The sequence below is a fragment of the Cololabis saira genome, chromosome 14, assembly GCF_033807715.1.
Source record: "Cololabis saira isolate AMF1-May2022 chromosome 14, fColSai1.1, whole genome shotgun sequence".
Taxonomy (NCBI): Eukaryota; Metazoa; Chordata; class Actinopteri; order Beloniformes; family Belonidae; genus Cololabis; species Cololabis saira.
The window spans coordinates 45,984,824-46,011,038 of NC_084600.1; the positions used below are offsets into that span (position 1 = coordinate 45,984,824).

A 26,215-nucleotide genomic window follows, 5' to 3' on the forward strand; every position below is an offset into this window, starting at 1 on the left:
ACATTGTTGGTATTAGTACTCGACATGCGCATGCACGAGGGGAGATATCCAGTGCTTACAGCACCGCCTGGCGGTCAGTAGGGACGAAATAGAACTGGTTCGAGGTCAGTAAGCACAACAACCTTCATACATAAGGTGCACCTGATTATTATAGGGCTAGGGATTTTGAGAAATGTTTGGGATTTTAAGTGCACCTTATAGTGCGGAAAATACGGTAAAACTAGATTCAAGAGTTAAACAAGCAGATAAACAATTTGTAATTGTAACACGTGTTTGAATATCTCAGTCAGTACAAACCTTAGAATTGTAGTGTTTGGAATCAGATAAAATATCTTTTGATTCCAGAACAAATGACGGATGAAGATATTTGTAGACGATGCTGCATGATCTCTGCACTCAACAAACATTGTCTTCTTTGTTTAGGGAATATTGTACACCTATATACACTTGTGCTCAAATGATCGAAAAGCAGCTTGCAGACTCTTGAACTAGTTTTTACTTATGACACCAAGATGGTTCAGGGCAGGTCAGGTGTTTGTGGCTGCAGGACTCACAACTTTTCCAACTTTAGTCAGAGAACAAACCTCAGAGTCTCCAGTCTGCAGTCTGGACTCTCCAGAAACCCACACAGCTGCTTCACATCTGAATCCTCCAGGTCGTTGTTACTCAGGTCCAGAAGTTTCAGATCAGAGGGGTCGGACTCCAGCGCTGAGACCAGAGAAGAACAGCTGATCTCTGACAAAGTGTAGCGCTCTGACCTGAAGAAAGAATAAAACACAGATAAAATCTAGATGAGCGTTTTCTCAGTTGTGTGGGTGGTAAACACTGGATCATCACAGTAAGAAGGTTTGTGGTTCAAATCCCGGCTCGGTTCTTTCTGGCTGGAGTTTTTTATGTTCTTCCCTCATTTCAGAAACTCCACAGTTCAGTAACACATCTGTCAGGATTCTTGATGCTTCCACATTAAACGCAGGACTGAGTGAGATACCTAATCATCTATTTGACTTACTATGGAACCAACTTCCAATCTGGGTTAAGGAGGCTGACACCACCTCTACCTTTAAAACTAAACTTAAAACCTTTCTGTTTAGTAAAGCCTATAGTTAGTGTTTAGTAAACCTCTAGCTGGTGTTGGTAAATCTCTAGGTAGTGTAAACTCTAGTGTGTTAGAGTCAGTAGTCATAGTTGCAGCTATAGAACAAGACTATAATAGTTAGTCTCAAATATAGCTTGGTGGTAGATATGCTGCTATAGGCCTATGCTGCAGGGGGCACCGACATGATCCGCTGGGCGGTGCCTCTCACCCTTCTTCTCCTCTCCTCTTCCCTTCCTCTCTTCTCCATTACCATTTTTATTTATTATAGATATCTCATAGCTATCATTTTTGTCCATCGCTCCTGCAGTTTCTTGTGCCGGCCCCCTTTTTTTTTCTCTCTTTTGTGCATGTTTGCAGGCCGGAGCCTCGGGAGCTGCGTTCTGTTCTGGCCTGCGGTACCTGGTCCAGGTCCAGGTCCAGGTTTCTTCCCTCCTAAAGGGGAGTTTTTCTTGCCACTGTTTGGCTTAAGGCTTTTCTCTCACTATGGGAGTTTTTACCTGCCATTGTTTATGTAATGATTGCTCAGGGGTTTATGTTTATGTTCATGTTCATGTTCTGGATCTCTGGAAAGCGTCTAGAGACATCTGTTGTATTAGACGCTATATAAATAAAATTGAATTGAATTGAATTGTCCGTTATGTGTGACGCTGCTGCAGCTACAACATAGCAATGGGTTACCATGGTTACAGATTAACTGAAAGTAACGATTACTAGTAAGACACAACGAAGAGGGAGCACGTCTGTACACAGTACACAGTGGGCCAAAGAGCAGCTCAGGTAGCTTCCAACATGGGGGCTCCACCAGGTGATGACGTCAAGACGACCAAGCCCTATTGTTCACTGTTTCTTTCAGCTCTCTCCTCTGATGAATTATGTTGAGGGTTTCTGGTGTTATCCATTCCTTGTGTTTTTGGGATCTTCTCCCCAAGACCTCGTCACAAGTTGAGCTCCAAGCAGCTTTTAAGTGATCCCACTCCTCATCTATTGTCATTCCTTCCTTCATTCCTAACTGTAGCTCTATGTTTTTCTTTGAGAGGGCATCCTTGAACTGCTCTGTCACTTGAGCATTGCTGAGAAATTCTGTGTTGTATTTTGCTCTTTGACTTTTAGACCTTTGATATCTTTACAATCTTAACTTGAATTTCCCTACCAGGAGATGGTGATCTGAGGCTGCATCTGCCCCTCTTCTTGTCCTAACATCCTCCATGGCTCTTCTGAACATTTTGCTGATACAGATGTGATCAATTTGGTTTTCTGTGACATGGTCTAGTGCCACCCAGGTTGTTTTATGGATTGTTCTGTGGGGGAATACACTACCTCCAATTACTAGATTATTGTTTACACAGGTCTCTGCAAACATCTCACAATTTTCATTAATTTGCCCTACTCCATGCTTTCCCATCAATGCTTCACTTAGCTTTGACATAACAGTGACGACTAAAATGTTTAGTTTTGAGTGCTCTGAAAAACTACTGACTATTTTCAGTCATGTGCCACTTAAAATGCAGCAAGATAATTTTAAAAGATGAATATATCACTCCATTTTGACAGTCAGAAAAAACACAATGTGGCACATTTAAAAAAGATTTACTTCCCTGAGTGATGTGTTTGGTTCTGTCTGGACCTTGAGCTGTTTCATGACATCAGGAAACACACATGTTGTATGATGGTGATGTGTGTGTGGTTCCAACAAGGGTTAGAACAAGGAGCTTTGGACAATTAACACCTGAAATACCTTCATCTGAATTGATGGTGTCTTTGTTTGAGGTGAACAAACTCTCCAACAAAATTCCAAAAGCCCCAGTCAGTAAACTGACCTGAGAGTCTGCAGGTTGTAGCCTGGATTCTCCACCAGATCAGACAGCTTCTTCACATCAGAATTTTGCAGCTTGTAGTTGAATCTCAGGTCCAGATGTGTCAGATGGGAGGGGTTGGTCTTCAGAGCTGAGACCAGAGAAGAACAGCTGATCTCTGACAGACTGCAGCTCTGCAAACTGAACAAGGAAACTAGTGAAGAAGAACTCAGAGCAGTCAGATGGTCAGTGTGGATCAGTAGAAGATCAGCCTGATATCTGCAGGTTAGTGTCAACACAACTTTCACATCAGATTCATCTGAACACACAACTAAAACATGTCTGACCTCAGAGTCTCCAGTCTGCAGTCTGGACCCTCCAGAAATCCACTCAGATGTTTCACTCCTGAATCCTGCAGGTTCTGGTTCTTACTCAGGTCCAGAAGTTTCAGATGGGAGGGGTTGGTCTTCAGAGCTGAGACCAGAGAAGAACAGCTGATCTCTGACAGACCGCAGCTCTTAAATCTGAATAAAGAAACAAGAAAATAAAAATCTATTGTATGGTTGTTTTTAATATCAGTCCAGCTGACATGAAGACGTGGTTTCTGACGGAGACGTTACAACATTTAGGTTCATTTACCAGCCGCTGACTGGATGTTACCTCATTTATTCATCATCTCATATTCCGTCTGCTTTTTCATCAATTAACTTATGTTGATCAATTTTAATGCTTTGTCAGCAGTTTATGAAAATTGTCCCGTCCTTCCTGAAAATCCAGTGAACTTTTTAAAGTTCTAGAAACTTCCTGCCTTTATTTTCGTTGTGCCCTGTATAATGACAATAAAAAGTCTGAATCTGTATCTGAAAAGAGATGAAAGTTCATGAAGGCATCTTGTCCTTGAACCACGTCCTCTTCTTTGTCCTCGTCTGAACGTCTCCGTCCTCGTCTGAACGTCTCCGTCCTCGTCTGAACGTCTCCGTCCTCGACTTAACGTCTCCGTCCTCAGCTGAACGTCTCCGTCCTCGTCTGAACGTCTCCGTCCTCGTCTCCGTCCTCGACTGAACGTCTTCGTCCTCAGTGTCAGGTAAAACGGCCTGGCAGATCAGTATCACCTCTTCACGGACGTTTTGGTTCTTCTTCTCAGGCACCCCGTAGAGTCGCAGGTTCCATCGCCGTGAATAGCTTTCGAGCTCAGCCAGCCGCTGCTGGTTGTGTGCTGCTGACGACTTTTCTCCAGTGCATCAATTCTGGTGTTAAACATCACTGATATTTGCTGCACAATATCTGTGTTATCTCCGTCTGTTGCATGAGGATGCTTACTTTTCTTCAGTGGCGGTGGCTTTGTCGGTGAGATGGGCAGGGGAGGAAGGTCCGCCTCCGCAACAGCCAGGACGGGCTGGTTTAGCAAGCAGTAGTCATGCATGTTGGTCACAAGCGCGTTCTCCGGTGCACACTTCGGTTCCATGCCGCTAATGTGGCTAATAAACGTTGTTCTAATATTTGCCAACAGAAAAAGCTCAATATAGTCGTGTTTCACTCGTTTTATACGGATTGAGGTGGACAGCTCCCGAAAATGCAAGCGCTCACGTCGCCATCTTGGATCCGACCTATCCAGCTGTTCCAGCTGTTCCAACTGATCCTGATCCAGCTGATCCAGCTGATCCAGCTGTTCCAGGTGTTCCAGCTGATCCAGCTGTTCCAGGTGTTCCAGCTGATCCAGCTGTTCCAGCTGTCCCAGCTGATCCAGCTGTTCCAGCTGATCCAGGTGTTCCTGATCCAGCTGTTCCTGGTCCAGCTGATCCAGCTGTTCCAGCTGATCCAGCTGTTCCTGGTCCAGCTGATCCAGCTGTTCCAGCTGATCCAGCTGTTCCTGGTCCAGCTGATCCAGCTGATCCAGCTGATCCAGCTGTTCCTGGTCCAGCTGATCAAGCTGTCTCAGCTGATCCAGCTGTTCCAGCTGTTCCAGCTGTTCCAGCTGTTCCAGCTGATCCAGCTGTTCCAGCTGGAACAGCTGTTGAAACTACCGATTGAGATCTCACACAAGCCCAGAAAAGTCTGTAAGAAAATCACATTTGAGCTGATTCATCTTTATGTCTGATCTAAACTGGTTTCTCTTCCTGTTTACAACCCGAGAAGAGTTAGAATTAAAAACTTACAAAAACATAGTAAAATAAACTGATTCTTCTGAGGGATTTTTAATGAATTCTTCAGATGTTCAGCAAGAATATTTACAAAATAAACTAAATATAAGACATTTTTTATGTAATTTTTTTTTTTTTAAATGTTTGTGATTCAAATTATTTTGTTACATCTTTGGAGGATTACAACTGGATGAATGTAGAAACTTCTCCATGAACTGACCTGAGAGTCTCCAGTCTACAGTTTGGACTCTTCAGTCCATCACACAGAATCTTCACTCCTGAATCCTCCAGTTTGCTCCCACTCAGGTCCAGTTCTGTCAGAGGGGAGGGTTTGGACTTCAGAGCAGACCCAACGACTTTATAGTGAGTCTTTGAGAGTTCACAATCAACAAACCTGTGATGAGAGAAAATATGATGTCAGTTCTAATAAAATCTGTTATAAACAAACTGATGACAAAACAGACACGTCTCATCTGCAGATGAAGGAACACGGCGATACATTCAGTCATCTGATCCCCCAGTCACAATGAAAACATCTGATTCAGGAAAAAACAACTTTAACATACAATATTTAGATGAAGAATGAAATATTTGTAAAGTGCAGTAAAGATGTTAGAGGGCTGCACGTGTACAATTTTTTTAATGCATGATTAACGCGCAGGATAAAAAAAAAAAAAAAACGCGCATTATATAATTTCTGGTGGTCAGCAGCACCCGTGGCTTGAGGGAAAGTATGGTGGATTACTGCGTGAACTTTTTAGAAAAGCGAGGAAAGATGGAGAATGAAAAGGGACTTTTGAACGGAAAGTTCCACTTCAAAAAGATGCAGATGGTTCGCTGGACAAGACTGAAGTTATTTACATCTCGATTTGAAATGAATTACCATCGAAGTACGTCGAGTCTCAAATACCATTAGCAGCCAAACACACGGCCGATGCAGAGAGCGGCCCCCCCGCCGATCCCCCCCTGCCCCACCGATCCCCTCTCGTCAAAAGCAGACAACGTTGGATAGCAGCTTGCAAAAAAGGCGCCTGGACAATTTATTTTTTGAGCCGCATAAAAAAACAAGGAATCTTAAGTTAGTCTTTACAAGTGTAAAGTTGGGGATGGCATTGTGTTTCTATTTATGAAGGAATGTTACATTCAGGTCAGAAGCTTTTTTTGTGGAAAGTTGAATAAACAATCACATAAAGCAGCATTTGTCGCTTTTCATGTTGGTAAAAGCATTAAAAACATAAAAAAGCAAAAAAAACTTGTGAATAAATGTGCGATTAATCACGATAAAAAAAATGTATTGTTTGACAGCTCTAATATATATATTTCTACACACACACCCACACACACACACACACACACACACACACACACACACACACACACACACACACAAACACACACACACACACACCTAAGTGCTTAACTTGTCAAAGAGAAGCCTCACATGACTTTGGGGCTTTTACTACACGAGTATTTGGAATATAAACCTCTGGTTGAGTTGACTTGAGCTGACCCAGAATAAACAAACACATCTGACTATAAAAGTTCTCATTTGACGACAGAAACAATATTAAAGGAACTAAACAGTTAATGTACACAGACTGATTGTGTTATTGATCACATCGGGACTCACCGAACTTCTCTGCGGCCCTTCATAGCTGAGATCAGTCTCTGTTTAACCCCTTCTGTTGAGTCGTGCTCCTCCATGCCCAAGTCAACCAGAACATACTCTGGAAATATCAATAATAACAATAAAAACACTAATGAAAGTGACCCGAACAATTAATAATAATATGACTGTTGGGACGTATTAAACTAAAGTGTGACCTGTAATTAACATCAGAAGTGTCTTCAATCTTTAATCAGTCAGTCTGAATGTTTAAAGGGTTAAAAGTGTTGATTGCTGTTTGATGTCATGGTGTTCAAACACTGAACATGAGCAGACATTTAATTTATATACTGTATATTCACACACGCAGAAATCCATATGATTAAATAAATCCATATGAAATCCGTATGATTAAGTCAATGCCAAATGTATTGATCTTGACGATGTCCCGTCTTCTCGCAGTCGATTGACGACACAGACTCGACTCGTTTCAGAATTGCAACCACAGAAACAAAAAGACCAACTGAGGAAGACGGTTCAGAAACAGAGATGGTTTTAGAAATGAATGAGAGAAAAGAAAAGTTTAACTGAGAAAAATGATTGAAAGGCAGGAAAGTACGAGCGCGACCAACCTAACGACATCACTAACAAACATCTGGAACTTATTGCTCTGGACAACCAGCCTTTTACAGCTGTTACAGATGTTGGGTTTTACAGATCTGTGAACTACATTGAGCCTCACAAAACAATTCCCAGTTGGTGTTTCCAGACGTGGCGTTACCTGCGAGTTATAATCTGTAATAACATAGATGGACTCCAGGTTTTTGAAATGATCACTTTCAATAAGTTACTGCAAGACTGTGTGAATCAGAGGAAGCCCACTAACTTGGAATTAATTACTAGTAATGAAGACTATTTGTGCTCTTTAAGATTAAAAACAAATACAGCTGACATGGTGAGAGCATCTCAATTCTACTACGTTAGATTTAATGTCAGTATCAAGTATTGCAGTAGAAGTTTAGCTGCATATATCAGTACTAGTATCAACTCGACTTGTTATTGCTCTGCCTATCATCTTAAATTGCTTCCTCAGGTACCGAGGTTGCTGAGGATGGGTGGGGGGAGTAGCAAGTTGGGGTTGCAGGGGGAAGTTAAGTGTACATTTGTTTTTTTTTTCCTTTTGATCTTTTGAATAATTTAATTTGTTTATATTTTGTATTTTAGGAGCGGGTGTTGGAGTGCCGGTGATCCCTTTGGGACCCCGACTTTATGGGGGGGGGTGTGACGACCCTGTCTAATTGTGGGCATGCCTGACTTTCTCTCTGTTTTGTTTTGAGGAGTCTGGAGTGAGCTGAGCTGATTGGGCTGATTTGGAGCACCTAGGCCCAGTGTTCCAGGCTATAAAACCTCCCTGCCTTCAGTGTTCTCTCTCTTCCCTGCCAGCCCCATTCATTTGTTTGGTTGACTCTATTTTTCTTAAACAACACGCACCACACATTTTCCACATTCACACACACTGACACTACTGATGCTGACCTCCACACCTCACAAGTTGGTTTGTTTTGCATTTGCAGTGTTTTTCTTTAAAATAAATAGCATATTTTTAGTTGCACTGTGTTGTTGTCCATTTTTGTCATGGCCTCCGGGCCAGGTTATGACAAGTCTTAACTTGATTTAAAGTACCAGCATATCAGATATCAGCAAATATTCAACATCCTGCATCCTTTGTATTTACACAATCAAATCATGAAACAATATCTTTACTTCTTTCTGTTTTTTTCCTCCTCCTCCTTTCTTTCCTCCTTTTCCTGTATTCCTGCACCCTTTTCCTGTATTTGTAACCAACGACTCCAGAAACCAAGACGACCATCAGCAGCAAACCCACCACCACTCCTACAATAACTCTGGTCCAGTCTGCAACAGAAAAATACAAGAATTAAAATGACAGTTTCTGTGTTTTTGATGTCAGTGATTTGAACCCGAGTCTCAACAGATCACAGCACACATGAACCTTCACAACTCTCTGTTGCTGTTTGTAGCTGCAGTTTCTTAAATCTGTTATATTGAGTTATGACCAGTTCTTGAGCTAAAGTCAGTGACACAGGAGTTATTTGAATGTTTCCACTATTTACTAAAACAAATAATTCAGAATAATTTAGCAACATTAAAAGTCTCCATCTATAGCAGGAAATGGGTGCAGTTGTGTGACTCACGGTCAAAGACTGTTGCTCTGACGATCTACGTCACCGACAATTTACTGCTGCAGCAGACTGAAGTCATGCAGATGTTCATACCATCAGTTACACTTTTGACATGAACATAACCAAACAGGCAGAACTCTTTCCTTTTAAACATTCAAATTAAACATGAGACATGACCAAAACTAAACTCTTAATAACTTATTTTGGCTCTAACACTTTTAACAGTCTTACCTTTTGGTATGTGAAGAAAGGTGTATTTCACGTATGTTTCCTCTTCATCCCTGAGTTCACATTTGTATGTTCCTGTCTGGTCTGAAGTTAAATGCTTCAGAGTGAGACTTCCTGTCCTTGAGACAGTCATCACATGCTGCTTCCACCTCTCTGTAGTTATGTAGTGGGCTACATCTCCGCTCTGTGTCAGGATGATCTCTTCGTGATTAAATGTCCAGGTGAGATACCTTATTGGATAATTGGCGGTTGAGCAGGAGATGAATGTTTCAGTGTTTGATCCACTTATAACAGCTGAAATGACAGTAAACATGACATGGAATGATGGAAACCCAAAACGAAAGAAAACTAAACATCAGTTGTAAAGGACAAAAGCTTTCGTAGACGACATGAACATCTCATTAAGGTCTTCGTGGCACTGAGAGCCACCACATAAACATTTAAATGTAATTTTTACCTGGTTGAAGCAAAGTGGATCTCCTGCTGTTTGCTGGAGTGCTGACGGTGCAGATGTAGTCCAGGTCAGTATCTCCATCTGAAAGTACCAGAGAGCTGCTGATGCTGTAAAGCTGCTGTTCAGTCTGCTGGACTGTTGGTGGATTCTGCAGGTTCATGCTGGATGGAGGACTGGTGGTCCAGGTGAGTCCAGGTTCAGGATAGATCCCCTCTGAGCTGCAGGTGATTTTATTTTGTACCTGTTCTATGTTGACGTGCTGGACTGGAGCTGGAGGACAAATATGCAGTTGTTAATGTTCATGTCACTGAAACCCTGTTTACTTCACACGCTTCAATCTCGGTTGAAAACAGACTTTTCTGGTCATTCTTTCAAAGTTAAGGTCAAATGTATTTATATTAAAAACAACCAAGGTTTACCAAACTGCTTTTACAGCTAAAATAAAATAATATCCTGTAAATAATCCACCTCAAACTACATCAGTTAAAGCACAACTAAAGATGATATATAAAGACAAGAGGTCTAAAACTCAACTTGAATTTAATGACAGCGAGTAGAAATGAGTTTTCAGCAGAAATTTAAATACAACAACAGTTTGAGTTGTTCTAATTCACAAAAAGGGAAATTGTTCCAGGAAATGGGACCATCTTCCAAAGAGACCCGGTCGCCTCTGAGTCTGGATCTGGAACATCTGCAAGGACCATCTGATTGGATGTTATGCCCTGAGATATAAAGATGAAAATAGTACCAGCGCATTTAAAGCCTTAAAATCTAGCAATAAAATCTTAAAATCTATTCTAAAATGGACAGGAAGTCAGTGGAGGGATGTCAGAACCGGAGTAATATGCTCACATTTTCTGGTTCCAGTTTAGAGCTGCAGCGTTCTGGATTTACTGAAGATGAAAGATTAACTGATCTTAACCAGCATACAGGAATCACAGCCATCTGGAAGTGTAGCTATAAAAGCATGTATGACTCTTCCAACATCATTATAAACATAAATATGGCAGTCGTAACTGGAAGAAGCGAGTTTCAAGTCTGAAACCATCATCTGCATCCCATCACTTCACTGCTGATGTCTGCAGTAAAGTGGACTTTGTTCTGGTCTGTAGCACTAAAGAAAGAGTGGAGTCACATGAGAGGGGTCTGCAGAACTGTTCCCGGCCCGTTTCCTGACCCTACGCTGGTACGAGGTCTGGATGGAGGGAACGTCAGCACAGATTACTGGTTCAACTAACAGGAAGCTGTGGAGAGTCAGAGGTTTCACACCAGTAAAACTGACCTTCTCTGCAGCCGCCCGGGGGACCTACTGGTCTCCAAAACTAACATAGATTTATACGCTCTATTGTGGGCCTATTGTGGGTCTCTCCTAAGGAGATCTGGACGAGAGCAGACCGTTGTGTTCAGCGGGAGACGCGTTGCTCCAGGACGCTCAAGGAGACGCTCTTGTTGTCACTTACCTGGAGAGCGCTGGAGAACAGTGAGACCATGTTTATTTACTTGTTTTCTTCTTTTTGGGCATGGCACTACGTGAAGATCTGTACTTTCTGTTGTGGTTCGAGTAATTCTTCTGTTGATTAAGATTTGGGAGCATGATTGGAGGACTGGTGCATGTTTGACTTATATTTAGGAATGCTGGGACATTTGGGGTGGTTCCATTTGTCATTGGATGACTTTCGTTTCGTCGTTGAGAGGGTTTCTTTTGTTGGTTCAGTGAAGATGAGTGGAAAATTATGCTCTCGTGTGAACTGCTTGAATAACAATTGGAGCACAGTATGCCCACCTTTTCATAGTATTATTACTTTTTTCTTATTTCTGAGTGTTTCAGTTAAAAAGACCTCTTGGGTGTGTGTAGTCATCTATATTTAGAGGCCAAAAAAGATTAAGAGATTCCAAAAGCCAAATCAATCCAGTTCCTGACAGGTCTCACCTTGAGTTGCAAAAAAATGTCCCTCTGCAGTCTGTTGTCAAATCTTTGCAGGTGTTTTTTTCCACCCAAAACTCTGTTTCCGTGTAAACGAGAGGCCAGGACACAACATAATGTTTGCGTTTTACCGTCTCAGCATCGTCCAGTAAACAGGCCTTAAATATCGAAAAGTAAAACCTGTACTGGAAACACTTGAAATTAAAACCTTTTTACGCTTTTCACAAGGTGGTTATTCAGACGTATAGATAATCCAGTTTATCGTAAAAGTCTGGTGGAAACACTTTTTTTGCATTTCCATGTGTCCTGCATTACTGAGGGTGATGTAGTTGGTCAAATTAAAGTCATCAAAATCTAGTTTCCAGCTGTTTTTTGCCTCATTTAGACGATGTAGTTGTGCTGTAACACTACTTAATCACTATGCATTACTGCATTACATCAGGGCTTTAGCTCTGAATAATCATTTGAATGATCCGTTGCCTTCTTGTTCTTCTGTTGACTGTTTTCACAACAGCGATGGTGGCAGTTACAATTATTTGTACAAAACTAAAGAGATTTTTGTTCCTATTCTTCAATGTTGGAAGAGAAGTCTTGCAGGATGAGATACGGAGATTTACGGATGTGGAGAGAGAACTAGGAGAGTTACGCTCATAATAAGAAACGCCAACGGAAACATCCACCCCCCCCCGCAGCAGTTCCCTAATTTTGCTTTTCTTTTGAAAAAGTGTAAATGCGACTAATAGACGATGGTTCTAGCCCTAAAAGTCCTGTCTGGAGTCTAGAATTGACTTAATGGATGTTTCTGCCATCAACATCGACAGCGTTTACGTTTCAGGATGAAAGTAAGTCTTTCTAGAGACACATTGGCTGTACAGTTGACGTATCTTTGATTGCATGATTACATCAATACCCCAGGAGCTGCTGATCACCTTCTACACCACCATCATCCAGTCTGTGCTCTTCCATCACAGTCTGGTTTGGATCGGCCACCAAACAGGACCGGTACAGATTGCAACCGACAGCAAGGTCTGCAAAGTAAATGATCAGGGCCGACCTTCCCTCCATCCAGGACCTGTACCGGTCCAGGGTCAGGAAAACAGCTAGGAACATCTCTGCCGATCCCTCACATCCAGTACGCAAACTTTTCAAACATCTGGTAGGAGCTGCAGATCACTGCTCACCAAAACCTCCGTCACCGAGACACTTTCTTCCCTCAGACCGTCACTCTGCTGAACTTTCAGTGGCCAGTCTCAGATATTTGTGCAATTTCTTCATTTCTGTACATATTGTTTCTGTCTTGTATATAGTGTACATATGTTTGATTGATGTGGCTTTTTATTTTTATTTATATTTTATAAGACCATCCTACTTTACAAACAAGGGAAGTAAATGTCAGTCACAGACGTGTCAAGAATATACAACTGGAAGTTGAGGTACTAAGTTACGAGATTAACAACCACTTTAGCAGCTATTTTAACTTTGTCTCAGCTATTTTATGTCTGAGACAAACTCAGTGAGTTCATGATGATCCTTTACAATATGTTAATAAGGAAGAACTGCTAAACTGTGTTTCATTGTTCCTGCAACAGTGAGTATCTGTTCTATTCTGTTTATTACAAAAAACCAACATGAACAACGGATTGAAACATTTTAATCTGCTGAGATTTTTATTCTCCACATACCGGTCACATTCAGGTTGATGAAGTTCTCCTCATTTCCAGTGATGTAACACAGATATCTGCCCTGGTCCTGAACCTTCACTCCTCTCAGCAGCAGGGAAGCGTTTCCTCTGGAGATCTGGTCCTTAAACAGAGATGTTCTTCCTCTGAACCTCTGGTGCTGCTCTCCCAGTTGGTCTTGTTTGCGATAGTAGGAGTGAACCCGGGACTCTGGTGGAGTCTCTTCAATCCAGTGGATGATAACGTCATCATGAGCTGTGAAACTGCAGGGTAAGATACAAGTCTTGCTGACCTGACAGGAGACCTGTGTATCTGCAGAAACATCAGAGGAAGACTCAGAAGAAGACATTAACAGGAAACTCAGCCACTTTGAGGAACATGCAGTTGTGTTATGTCTTCATTAAATATCTGCATATAAAAAAGCTGATAGAATAAAAATGACCGGTCGTAATTATGAACTTTAATGGGGTTTTATTTTACCTACATAAAATATTGTCATGCAGTTATAAACACGACTATTTGTCCAACTGATAAAATCAAATATTCTGTTTTTCTTTCTACACTTGTTTCCATCCATCCCTGAGAGAAATCATTTATCCATCAGACAGTGAGAATATATTTCCAGTCTGAACAAACACGATTTCCATGTGAAACGTTTTCACTGTGACTTCAGAATATCCAGATGTGTAACGTAAAAACAAGCCACACAGGAACAAATGTGATCCAGAAGTTAAAACAGCATCATCACTGACATAGATGAAGAGATCAAAACATTCAAACAACAAGAGAACGTCCGAGTAAATCCTCCTGACTACCAAACATGAACTCAACATAAAATATCACTGATTTCTGTTAAGATCCTTCTCTTCAGGCCGGTGAGTTCAGGCGTCTCTGGTGACTGAAGACATGTTTAAAAATATAGAAACAGAAAAACACATTTGTTATTTGAAGGTTGGACCACTCCAGTTCTTATTAAATGTTTGTCCTAACATAACTTTTAACAGCCTCCAGTTAATGTAAATTACTGCAGCCAGAGTTGTGATGATCAGCAGAGACTTCATATTTCATCAACCATCTTCCCTTTGGTGGTTTCCTTTAAATAATGATAAACATTTTCTTCTTCCATATAAAACCTTTAAGAGCCGACCTCCTTCTGACTTTAAAGACTTAATCCTTCCATATTTTAATTATTAACGCAACACTTTGCTCTCATAGATTTTCTGAAGAAGACTTTGACAACAGTCTGGCAATTGGAGTTAATTATTAATTCTGAAGGGAAATAAATAACAAAAATTTTATCTGTTAACGTAACTTTATTAGGGCCCGAGCACCTTCAGTGCGAAGGCCCTATTGTATCTGTAGGAATTTTTTTTTTTCTTTTTAGGGCCCGAGCACCTTCAGTGCGAAGGCCCTATTGTATTTGCAGGAATTTTTATTATTAGGGCCCGAGCACTTGCAGTGCGAAGGCCCTATTGTATTTGCAGGAATTTTTATTATTAGGGCCCGAGCACTTGCAGTGCGAAGGCCCTATTGTATTTGCAGGAATTTTTATTATTATTATTTTTTTTTTTCTTCTGACAAAGTGATGGCCTTTTTGCCCCCCTTAACATGCCCAAAAAGTCACCAAATTTTGCACCCTAGTCAGGCCTGGCGAAAAATTTGATATTTAAAGGTTTGCATTAATGGGCGTGGCAAAATGGCTCAACAGCGCCCCCTTGAAAACTTTGTGCCTCAAGCCCCACGATACGGTTTGACGTACATGCACGAAAATCGGTACACACCTGTATCATGGGACAACTTAAAGAAAAGTCTCTTGGGGTCATGCCCGAAACCGAACAGGATGTCGGCCATTTTGAATTAGTCATGTCATTTTGGCGAAATTTATGCCATTCCTTCGAAAGTTAATTCAGCCCGAACCGTAACGTGCACCCAGGTGTGTTATACATAAAAATGTGCGTCTCCATCCTCCGACACCACGCATTACTTTTCTCTTTCAAAAGCGTTACCGTGGCGACGCTAGACGCCAAAAAGCGCGCCCACCCTTCATCTGATTCTTTCAGACAGAAAAAACTTTGCGCCTCAAGCCCCATAATACGGTTTGACGTACATGAACGAAAATCGGTACACACCTGTATCATGTCGCAACTTAAAGAAAAGTCTCTTGGCGCCATGGCCGAAACCGAACAGGAAGTCGGCCATTTTGAACATTCTGAATTAATTGCGTAATTTTGGAGCAATATATGCCATTCCTTCGAGAGTTAATTCAGCCCGAACCGTTTCGTAAACCCAGATGTGTTATACATCAAAATGTGCGTCTCCATCCTGCGACTACACGCATTACTTTTCTCTTTCAAAAGTGTTACCGTGGCGACGCTAGACGCCAACAAGCGCACCCCCCCTTCATCTGATTGGTCCATATTTGATAGTTCCCCAAAAGGCACCAAATTTGGCATGCAAGCCAGGCCTGGCGATAAATTTGATATTTCATGGTTTGCATTAATGGGCGTGGCAAAATGGCTCGACAGCGCCCCCCGGAAAACTTTGTGCCTCAAGCCCCACAATACCGTTTGACGTACATGCACGAAAATCGGTACACACCTGTATCATGGCAGAACTTAAAGAAAAGTCTCTTGGAGCCATGGCCGAAACCGAACAGGATGTCGGCCATTTTGAATAAATTGTGTCATTTTGGCGAAATTTATGCCATTCCTTCGGCAGTTAATTCAGCCCGAACCGTAATGTGCACCCAGGTGTGTTATACATCAAAATGTGCGTCTACATCCTGCGACACCACGCATTACTTTTCTCTTTCAAAAGTGTTACCGTGGCGACGCTAGACGCCAAAAGGCGCGCCCACCCTTCATGTGATTGGTCCATATTTGATAGTTCTCCAAAAGGCACCAAATTTTGCATGCAAGCCAGGCCTGGTGATAAATTTGATATTACATGGTTTGCATTAATGGGCGTGGCAAAATGGCTCAACAGCGCCCCCTAGAATACTTTTCTCTGCCATAACTTTTGAATGGTTTGACATAGGAAGTTGTGGGTGGTGTCATGGGACTCTGTAATGAGTCCTTAAGCTTCGTTGGCCTTAATTAGCCCCGCCCCTTCTTCTGATTGGTTGTCCCGATTTTGTGCTATAACTTTGGAATGGTTTGACATAGAGAGTCGTGGGTGGGGTCATCAGATTCTTTATGGAGTCCTTGACCTTCATTGGCCTGAAGTAGCCCCGCCCCTTCTTCTGATTGGTTGTCCCTTTTTTCTGCTATAACTTTTGAATGGTTTGACATAGAGACTCGTGGGTGGTGTCATTTCTGATATGCTTATGGGGGGCGGTGGCCGTGAGTGCGAGGGCCCGTTCATCGCTGCTTGCAGCTTTAATTAGGGCCCGAGCACTTGCAGTGCGAAGGCCCTATTGTATTTGCAGGAATTTTTATTATTATTATTATTATTTTCCTGACAAAAGGAAGGCCTTTTTGCCCCCCTAAACGTGCCCAAAAAGTCACCAAATTTTGCACCCAAGTCAGGCCTGGCGAAAAATTTGATATTTAATGGTTTGCATTAATGGGCGTGGTAAAATGGCTCAACAGCGCCCCCTTGAAAACTTTGTGCCTCAATTACCACAATACGGTTTAACGTACATGCACGAAAATCGGTACACACCTGTATCATGGGGCAACTTAAAGAAAAGTCTCCTGGTGCCATGGCCGAAACCGAACAGGATGTCGGCCATTTTGAATTAATCGTGTCATTTTGGCGAAATTTATGCCATTCCTTCGAAAGTTAATTCAGCCCGAACCGTAATGTGCACCCAGGTGTATTATACATCAAAATGTGCGTCTCCATCCTGCGACAACACGCATTACTTTTCTCTTTCGAAAGCGTTACCGTGGCGACGCTAGACGCCAAAAGGCGCGCCCACCCTTCATCTGATTGGTTCGACAGAAAAAACTTTGTGCCTCAAGCCCCATAATACGGTTTGACGTACATGAACGAAAATCGGTACACTCCTGTATCATGTCGCAACTAAAAGAAAAGTCTCTTGGCGCCATGGCCGAAACCGAACAGGAAGTCGGCCATTTTGAACATTCTGAATTAATTGCGTAATTTTGGAGCAATATATGCCATTCCTTCGAGAGTTAATTCAGCCCGAACCGTATCGTGAACCCAGATGTGTTATACATCAAAATGTGCGTCTCCATCCTGCGACTACACGCATTACTTTTCTCTTTGAAAAGTGTTACAGTGGCGACGCTAGACGCCAACAAGCGCACCCCCCCTTCATCTGATTGGTCCATATCTGATAGTTCACCAAAAGGCACCAAATTTGGCATGCAAGCCAGGCCTGGCGATACATTTGATGTTTAATGGTTTGCATTAATGGGCGTGGCAAAATGGCTCAACAGCGCCCCCCGGAAAACTTTGTGCCTCAAGCCCCACAATACGGTTTGATGTACATGCACGAGAATCGCTACACACCAGTATCATGGCACAACTTAAAGAAAAGTCTCTTGGAGCCATGGCCGAAACCGAACAGGATGTCGGCCATTTTGAATAAATTGTGTCATTTTGGCGAAATTTATGCCATTCCTTCGGCAGTTAATTCAGCCCGAACCGTAACGTGCACCCAAGTGTGTTATACATCAAAATGTGCGTCTACATCCTGCGACACCACGCATTACTTTTCTCTTTCAAAAGTGTTACCGTGGCGACGCTAAACGCCAAAAGGCGCGCCCCCCCTTCATGTGATTGGTCCATATTTGATAGTTCTCCAAAAGTCACCAAATTTTGCATGCAAGCCAGACTTGGCGATAAATTTGATATTTCATGGTTCGCATTAATGGGCGTTGCCTAACGGCTCAACAGCGCCCCCTAGAATACTTTTATCTGCCATAACTTTTGAATGGTTTGACATAGGAAGTTGTGGGTGGTGTCATGGGACTCTGTAATGAGTCCTTAAGCTTTGTTGGCCTTAATTAGCCCCGTCCCTTCTTCTGATTGGTTGTCCCGATTTTCTGCTATAACTTTGGAGTGGTTTGACATAGAGAATCGTGGGTGGTGTCATCAGATTCTGTATGGAGTCCTTGACCTTCATTGGCCTGAATTAGCCCCGCCCCTTCTTCTGATTGGTTGTCCTGATTTTCTGCTATAACTTTTGAATGGTTTGACATAGGAAGTCGTGGGTGGTGTCTTTTCTGATATGCTTATGGGGGGCGGTGGCCGTGAGTGCGAGGGCCCGTTCATCGCTGCTTGCAGCTTTAATTATTATTTTTTTTTTTCTTCTGACAAAGTGATGGCCTTTTTGCCCCCCTTAACATGCCCAAAAAGTCACCAAATTTTGCACCCAAGTCAGGCCTGGCGAAAAATTTGATATTTAATGGTTTGCATTAATGGGCGTGGCAAAATGGCTCAACAGCGCCCCCTTGAAAACTTTGTGCCTCAAGCCCCACGATACGGTTTGACGTACATGCACGAAAATCGGTACACACCTGTATCATGGGACAACTTAAAGAAAAGTCTCTTGGCGTCATGCCCGAAACCGAACAGGAAGTCGGCCATTTTGAATTAATCGTGTCACTTTGGCGCAATTTATGCCATTCCTTCGGCAGTTAATTCAGCCCGAACCGTAACGTGCACCGAGGTGTGTTATACATCAAAATGTTCGTCTCCATCCTCCGACACCACGCATTACTTTTCTCTTTCAAAAGCGTTACCGTGGCGACGCTAGACGCCAAAAAGCGCGCCCACCCTTCATCTGGTTGGTTCAGACAGAAAACACTTTGCGCCTCAAGCCCCATAATACGGTTTGACGTACATGAACAAAAATCGGTACACTCCTGTATCATGTCGCAACTAAAAGAAAAGTCTCTTGGCGCCATGGCCGAAACCGAACAGGAAGTCGGCCATTTTGAACATTCTGAATTAATTGCGTAATTTTGGAGCAATATATGCCATTCCTTCGAGAGTTAATTCAGCCCGAACCGTATTGTGAACCCAGATGTGTTATACATGAAAATGTGTGTCTCCATCCTGCGACTACACGCATTACTTTTCTCTTTGAAAAGTGTTACCGTGGCGACGCTAGTCGCCAACAAGCGCACCCCCCCTTCATCTGATTGGTCCATATTTGATAGTTCCCCAAAAGGCACCAAATTTGGCATGTAAGACAGGCCTGGCGATAAATTTGATATTTCATGGTTTGCATTAATGGGCGTGGCAAAATGGCTCAACAGCGCCCCCCGGAAAACTTTGTGCCTCAAGCCCCACAATACGGTTTGACGTACATGCACGAAAATCGCTACACACCTGTATTATGGAACAACTTAAAGAAAAGTCTCTTGGAGCCATGGCCGAAACCGAACAGGATGTCGGCCATTTTGAATAAATTGTGTCATTTTGGCGAAATTTATGCCATTCCTTCGGCAGTTAATTCAGCCCGAACCGTAACGTGCACCCAGATGTGTTATACATCAAAATGTGCGTCTACATCCTGCGACACCACGCATTACTTTTCTCCTTCAAAAGTGTTACCGTGGCGACGCTAGACGCCAAAAGGCGCGCCCCCCCTTCATGTGATTGGTCCATATTTGATAGGTCTCCAAAAGTCACCAAATTTTGCATGCAAGCCAGACGTGGCGATAAATTTGATATTTCATGGTTTGCATTAATGGGCGTTGCCTAACGGCTCAACAGCGCCCCCTAGAATACTTTTATCTGCCATAACTTTTGAATGGTTTGACATAGGAAGTTGTGGGTGGTGTGATGGGACTCTGTAATGAGTCCTTAAGCTTCGTTGGCCTTAATTAGCCCCGCCCCTTCTTCTGATTGGTTGTCCCGATTTTCTGCTATAACATTGGAATGGTTTGACATAGAGAGTCCTGGGTGGTGTCATCAGATTCTGTATGGAGTCCTTGACCTTCATTGGCCTGAATTAGCCCCGCCCCTTCTTCTGATTGGTTGTCCCTTTTTTCTGCTATAACTTCTGAATGGTTTGACATAGGAAGTCGTGGGTGGTGTCTTTTCTGATATGCTTATGGAGGGCGGTGGCCGTGAGTGCGAGGGCCCGTTCATCGCTGCTTGCAGCTTTAATTATTATTATTATTTTTCTTCTGACAAAGTGATGGCCTTTTTGCCCCCCTTAACATGCCCAAAAAGTCACCAAATTTTGCACCCAAGGCAGGCCTGGCGAAAAATTTGATATTTAATGGTTTGCATTAATGGGCGTGGTAAAATGGCTCAACAGCGCCCCCTTGAAAACTTTGTGCCTCAAGCCCCACGATACGGTTTGACGTACATGCACGAAAATCGGTACACACCTGTATCATGGGGCAACTTAAAGAAAAGTCTCTTGGCGTCATGCCCGAAACCGAACAGGAAGTCGGCCATTTTGAATTAGTCGTGTCATTCTGGCGAAATTTATGCCATTCCTTCGAAAGTTAATTCAGCCCGAACCGTAACGTGCCCCCAAGTGTGTTATACATCAAAATGTGCGTCTCCATCCTGCGACAACACGCATTACTTTTCTCTTTGAAAAGCGTTACCGTGGCGGCGCTAGAGACCAAAAAGCGCGCCCACCCTTCATCTGATTGCTTCGACAGAAAAAAATTTGTGCCTCAAGCCCCATAATACGGTTTGACGTACATGAACGAAAATCGGTACACTCCTGTATCATGTCGCAACTAAAAGAAAAGTCTCTTGGCGCCATGGCCGAAACCGAACAGGAAGTCGGCCATTTTGAACATTCTGAATTAATTGCGTAATTTTGGAGCAATATATGCCATTCCTTCGAGAGTTAATTCAGCCCGAACCGTATCGTGAACCCAGATGTGTTATACATCAAAATGTGCGTCTCCATCCTGCGACTACATGCATTACTTTTCTCTTTGAAAAGTGTTACCGTGGCGACGCTAGACGCCAACAAGCGCACCCCCCCTTCATCTGATTGGTCCATATTTGATAGTTCCCCAAAAGGCACCAAATTTGGCATGCAAGCCAGGCCTGGAGATAAATTTGATATTTCATGGTTTCTATTAATGGGCGTGGCAAAATGGCTCAACAGCGCCCCCCGGAAAACTTTGTGCCTCAAGCCCCACAATACGGTTTGACGTACATGCACGAAAATCGCTACACACCTGTATCATGGCACAACTTAAAGAAAAGTCTCTTGGAGCCATGGCCGAAACCGAACAGGATGTCGGCCATTTTGAATAAATTGTGTCATTTTGGCGAAATTTATGCCATTCCTTCAGCAGTTAATTCAGCCCGAACCGTAACGTGCACCCAGGTGTGTTATACATCAAAATGTGCGTGTACATCCTGCGACACCACGCATTACTTTCCTCTTTCAAAAGTGTTACCGTGGCGACGCTAAACGCCAAAAGGCGCGCCCCCCCTTCATGTGATTGGTCCATATTTGATAGTTCTCCAAAAGTCACCAAATTTTGCATGCAAGCCAGACTTGGCGATAAATTTGATATTTCATGGTTTGCATTAATGGGCGTGGCCTAACGGCTCAACAGCGCCCCCTAGAATACTTTTATCTGCCATAACTTTTGAATGGTTTGACATAGGAAGACGTGGGTGGTGTCATGGGACTCTGTAATGAGTGCTTAAGCTTCGTTGGCCTTAATTAGCCCCGCCCCTTCTTCTGATTGGTTGTCCCGATTTTCTGCTATAACTTTGGAACGGTTTTACATAGAGAGTCGTTGGTGGTGTCATCAGATTCTGTACGGAGTCCTTGACCTTCATTGGCCTGAATTAGCCCCGCCCCTTCTTCTGATTGGTTGTCCCGATTTTCTGCTATAACTTTGGAATGGTTTGACATAGAGAGTCATGGGTGGTGTCATCAGATTCTGTATGGAGTCCTTGACCTTCATTGGCCTGAATTAGCCCCGCCCCTTCTTCTGATTGGTTGTCCCTTTTTTCTGCTATAACTTTTTAATGGTTTGACATAGGAAGTCGTGGGTGGTGTCATTTCTGATATGCTTATGGGGGGCGGTGGCCGTGAGTGCGAGGGCCCGTTCATCGCTGCTTGCAGCTTTAATTAGGGCCCGAGCACCTTCAGTGCGAAGGCTCTATTGTATCTGTAGGAATTATTTGTATTTTTTTTATTATTATTAGGGCCCGAGCACCTTCAGTGCGAAGGCCCTATTGTATCTGTAGGAATTATTTGTATTTTTATGGGCATGCCAAGTAATGGCATGACCATATTGCAATCGTCCAGAATGGCCCAAAGGGCAATGTTGCTAGCATTTTGCTAACAAGCTAAAGTCGCAAAAGTCCCACGTCACACCAGCGGGTGTACAGCATGACCCCGCACTGATGTGGAAAAAAAAAAATCCCCAAAAACTAAAACACGTCCGAAAAAATGAGGAAAAACATGAAAATGAAGGCGATATATTGGTATACAGAAAAGTTTCCCTTTTCTTATTATTCTTATTATTCCGCACTTTTTTTCGTCCGTTAATACGGCCCGAACCGCAACGTGCACCCATGCATGGCATACATCGTTGGATGCGTGTCCATCGTGATTCGATGGGTATTACTTTTCTCAGTAATAGGGGTTACCGTGGCAACGCTAGTTGCCAAAAAGCAAAAAAAAAGGCGAAAATTCCCGCGCTTATTGCTTGGCCGAACTTTTTCGTAGAGACATCGTTCAAACTTTGAAACACTCGGCCCGATAGTCTTTAAAGGACCATACAACTACATCATTCTAGTTATTACGGTTTTTGCGATATTTAACTTTCAATTTAAAAAAAAAATCTCTTTTATTTTGGACGTTTGTTGCTAGGCAACGGTTTATCGTACAGACATCATTACAACATTGACAAACCCGGGACGCTTTGTACTGCAACATATTTTAGTCTCGTCAAGCTAGCTATTACGGTTTTTGAGATATTCCACGTTGCTCATTTTGACGCTAACGGAATTTTGGACGCTTGTTGCGCGGCAACGCGATATCGTAGAGACTTTGATTCAACGTTAAAATACTCAGCTTGATGTGGACTACAACATACTGAGGTCTCATTACGCTGTCGTTTACAGCTTTTGAGATATTGAAGCAAAATTGTCCCATTCTATCCTATGGGGCTTGTTACTATGGCAAAAAAAACCAATGCATTTGTATGGGGGACCATGTGAATAAACAATCTGTTAATGCTGTCCGAACCGGAACGTGCACCCATGCATGGCATACATCGTTGGATGCGTCTCCATCGTGCCTCGATGAGCATTACTTTTCTCAGTCAAAAGTGTTACCGTGGCAACGCTAGACGCCAAAAAGCAAAAAAAAAGGCGAAAATTCAGACGCTTATTGCTCGGTCGAACTTTATCGTAGAGACATCGTTCAAACTTTCAAACACTCGGCCCGATTGGCACTAACGGACCCTACAAGCTCATTATGCCAATTATTAAAATTTTTGCGATATTGACCTTTCATTTTTCTTTTTTATTTCCATTTGACTTTGGACGCTTGTTGCTAGGCAACAGATTATCGTAGAGACATCGTACAAATGTCCCCTGACTCGGCACGCTGTGGACTTCAACATACTCAAATCTCATGAAGCTGGTATTTAAGGAAATTTTATGTCAAAATCCAGGCCAAATGGCCCCATTCATTCGGATGGGGTTTTGTACCATGGTGAAAAAAAAAACCTATCCGTTAACGTAGCCTGAACCAGAACGTGCACTCATGCATGGCATACATCGTTACATGCGTCTCCATCTTGCCTCGATGGGCATTACTATTCTCAGTCAAAAGCGTTACCATGGCAATGCTAGATGCCAAAAAGCGCGCCCCATTAATAACTATTGGGAGCACAGGAATGAATGAGATACAAGCGTAAAAACACCTCAAGCTGACATAGAACCACCCCGAACACAACCACTACAGCCCCAAACCAAAGCAGCGAGAGGGGACGAATGGTGGGTAGGGCATGCCCATATCAAAATTTCCAGAAATTTTCTAGTTTTTATTATTATTATTATTATTATTATTATTATTATTTTTCTGACGAAAGGAGGGCCTTTTTGCCCCCCTAAACGTGCCCAAAAAGTCACCAAATTTTGCACCCAAGCCAGGCCTGGTGAAAAATTTGATATTTAATGGTTTGCATTAATGGGCGTGGCAAAATGGCTCAACAGCGCCCCCTTGAAAACTTTGTGCCTCAAGCCCCACGATACGGTTTGACGTACATGCACGGAAATCGGTACACGCCTGTATCATGACCTAACTTAAGACCTAACTTAAAGAAAAGTCTCTTGGCGTCATGCCCGAAACCGAACAGGATGTCGGCCATTTTGAATTAGTCGTGTCATTTTGGCGAAATTTATGCCATTCCTTCGGCAGTTAATACGGCCCGAACCGTAACGAGCACCCAGGTGTGTTATACATCAAAATGTGCGTCTCCATCCTCCGACACCACGCATTACTTTTCTCTCTCAAAAGCATTACCGTGGCGACGCTAGACGCCAAAAAGCGCGCCCACCCTTCATCTGATTGGTTCAGACAGAAAAAACTTTGCGCCTCAAGCCCCATAATACGGTTTGACGTACATGAACGAAAGTCGGTACACACTTGTATCATGTTGCAACTTACAGAAAAGTCTCTTGGCACCATGGTCGAAACCGAACAGGAAGTCGGCCATTTTGAACATTCTGAATGAATCACGTAATTTTGGAGCAATATATGCCATTCCTTCGAGAATTAATACGGCCCGAACTGTATCATGAACCCAGATGTGTTATACATCAAAATGTGCGTCTCTATCCTGCGACTACGCGCATTACTTTTCTCTTTCAAAAGTGTTACCGTGGCGACGCTAGACGCCAAAAAGCGCGCCACCCTTCATTTGATTGGTCCATATTTGATAGTTCCCCAAAAGTCACCAAATTTTGCATGCAAGGCAGGCCTGGCGATAAATTTATATTTCATGGTTTGTATTAATGGGCGTGGCAAAATGGCTCAACAGCGCCCCCTTGAAAACTTTGTGCCTCAAGCCCCACGATACGGTTTGACGTACATGCACCAAAATCGGTACACACCTGTATCATGGCGCAACTTAAAGAAAAGTCTCTTGGCGCCATGGCCGAAACCGAACAGGAAGTCGGCCATTTTGAAATCTGATTGGTCCATATTTGATAGTTCTCCAAAAGGCACCAAATTTTGCATGCAAGCCAGGCCTGGCGATACATTTGATATTTCATGGTTTGCATTAATGGGCGTGGCCTAACGGCTCAACAGCGCCCCCTAGAAAACTTTTCTCTGCCATAACTTTTGAATGGTTTGACATAGGAAGTTGTGGGTGGTGTCATGGGACTCTGTAATGAGTCCTTAAGCTTTGTTGGCCTTAATTAGCCCCGCCCCTTCTTCTGATTGGTTGTCCCGATTTTCTGCTATAACTTTGGAATGGTTTGACACAGAGAGTCGTGGGTGGTGTCATCAGATTCTTTATGGAGTCCTTGACCTTCATTGACCTGAATTAGCCCCGCCCCTTCTTCTGATTGGTTGTCCCTTTTTTCTGCTATAACCTTTGAATGGGTTGACATAAGAAGTCGTGGGTTGTGTCATGGGACTCTGTAATGAGTTCTTAAGCTTCGTTGGCCTGAATTAGCCCCGCCCCTTCTTCTGATTGGTTGTCCATATTTTCTGACTATAACTTTTGAATGGTTTGACATATTTGAAATATGCTGGTAATGTGTCAGCCAACCACAAAAATCTCTGGAATTTTGGTGGAATCATTTATTTTTTGTCCTTGCCCGGTGCAAATGACATAAATAAAGTGCGTGGTTTGGTTGTGAAAAAATAAAAGTAATGTTACGTGAACAATAAATCAAACGCTCCCTTCCATGCAGTGTGTGTGTCTAGGAAGTAAAGACTGGAACATGCTATTCACAAAAGAACAAATAGTGGGGTTTTACTAATATTTATATCTTACAAATATTTTAAAAATTACGAAAAAACAATTCGGGACTCAGACCACATCGCTATGTTGGTATCTCCTAAGTCAGTCAGTCAGAAAATGGCCAAGCTGATTTGTGGCTCAGCGGTAATGTCACCGTCTTTCGTGTGGGAGATCGTGGCATCGATCCCAGC

The 26,215-nt window shown here is 42.8% G+C and overlaps 1 protein-coding gene across 4 annotated transcripts in view; it reads right to left on the reverse strand.

Annotated features, from left to right (window-relative positions):
• The window catches only part of LOC133460119 (ribonuclease inhibitor-like), an 84,855-nt gene that overhangs the window by 37,338 nt on the left and 21,302 nt on the right, over positions 1 to 26,215 (reverse strand). For all 4 annotated transcript variants that reach the window (XM_061740658.1, XM_061740657.1, XM_061740660.1 and 1 more), the window contains exons 2-10: positions 13,126 to 13,434; positions 9,523 to 9,789; positions 9,069 to 9,359; positions 8,401 to 8,550; positions 6,661 to 6,757; positions 5,251 to 5,424; positions 3,237 to 3,413; positions 2,914 to 3,090; positions 585 to 758 (exon numbers count right to left, since the gene is read on the reverse strand). In XM_061740658.1, coding sequence (XP_061596642.1) covers positions 585 to 758; positions 2,914 to 3,090; positions 3,237 to 3,413; positions 5,251 to 5,424; positions 6,661 to 6,757; positions 8,401 to 8,550; positions 9,069 to 9,359; positions 9,523 to 9,789; positions 13,126 to 13,434 — 1,816 coding nt within the window. The remainder of the gene's footprint in view (positions 1 to 584; positions 759 to 2,913; positions 3,091 to 3,236; positions 3,414 to 5,250; positions 5,425 to 6,660; positions 6,758 to 8,400; positions 8,551 to 9,068; positions 9,360 to 9,522; positions 9,790 to 13,125; positions 13,435 to 26,215) is intronic.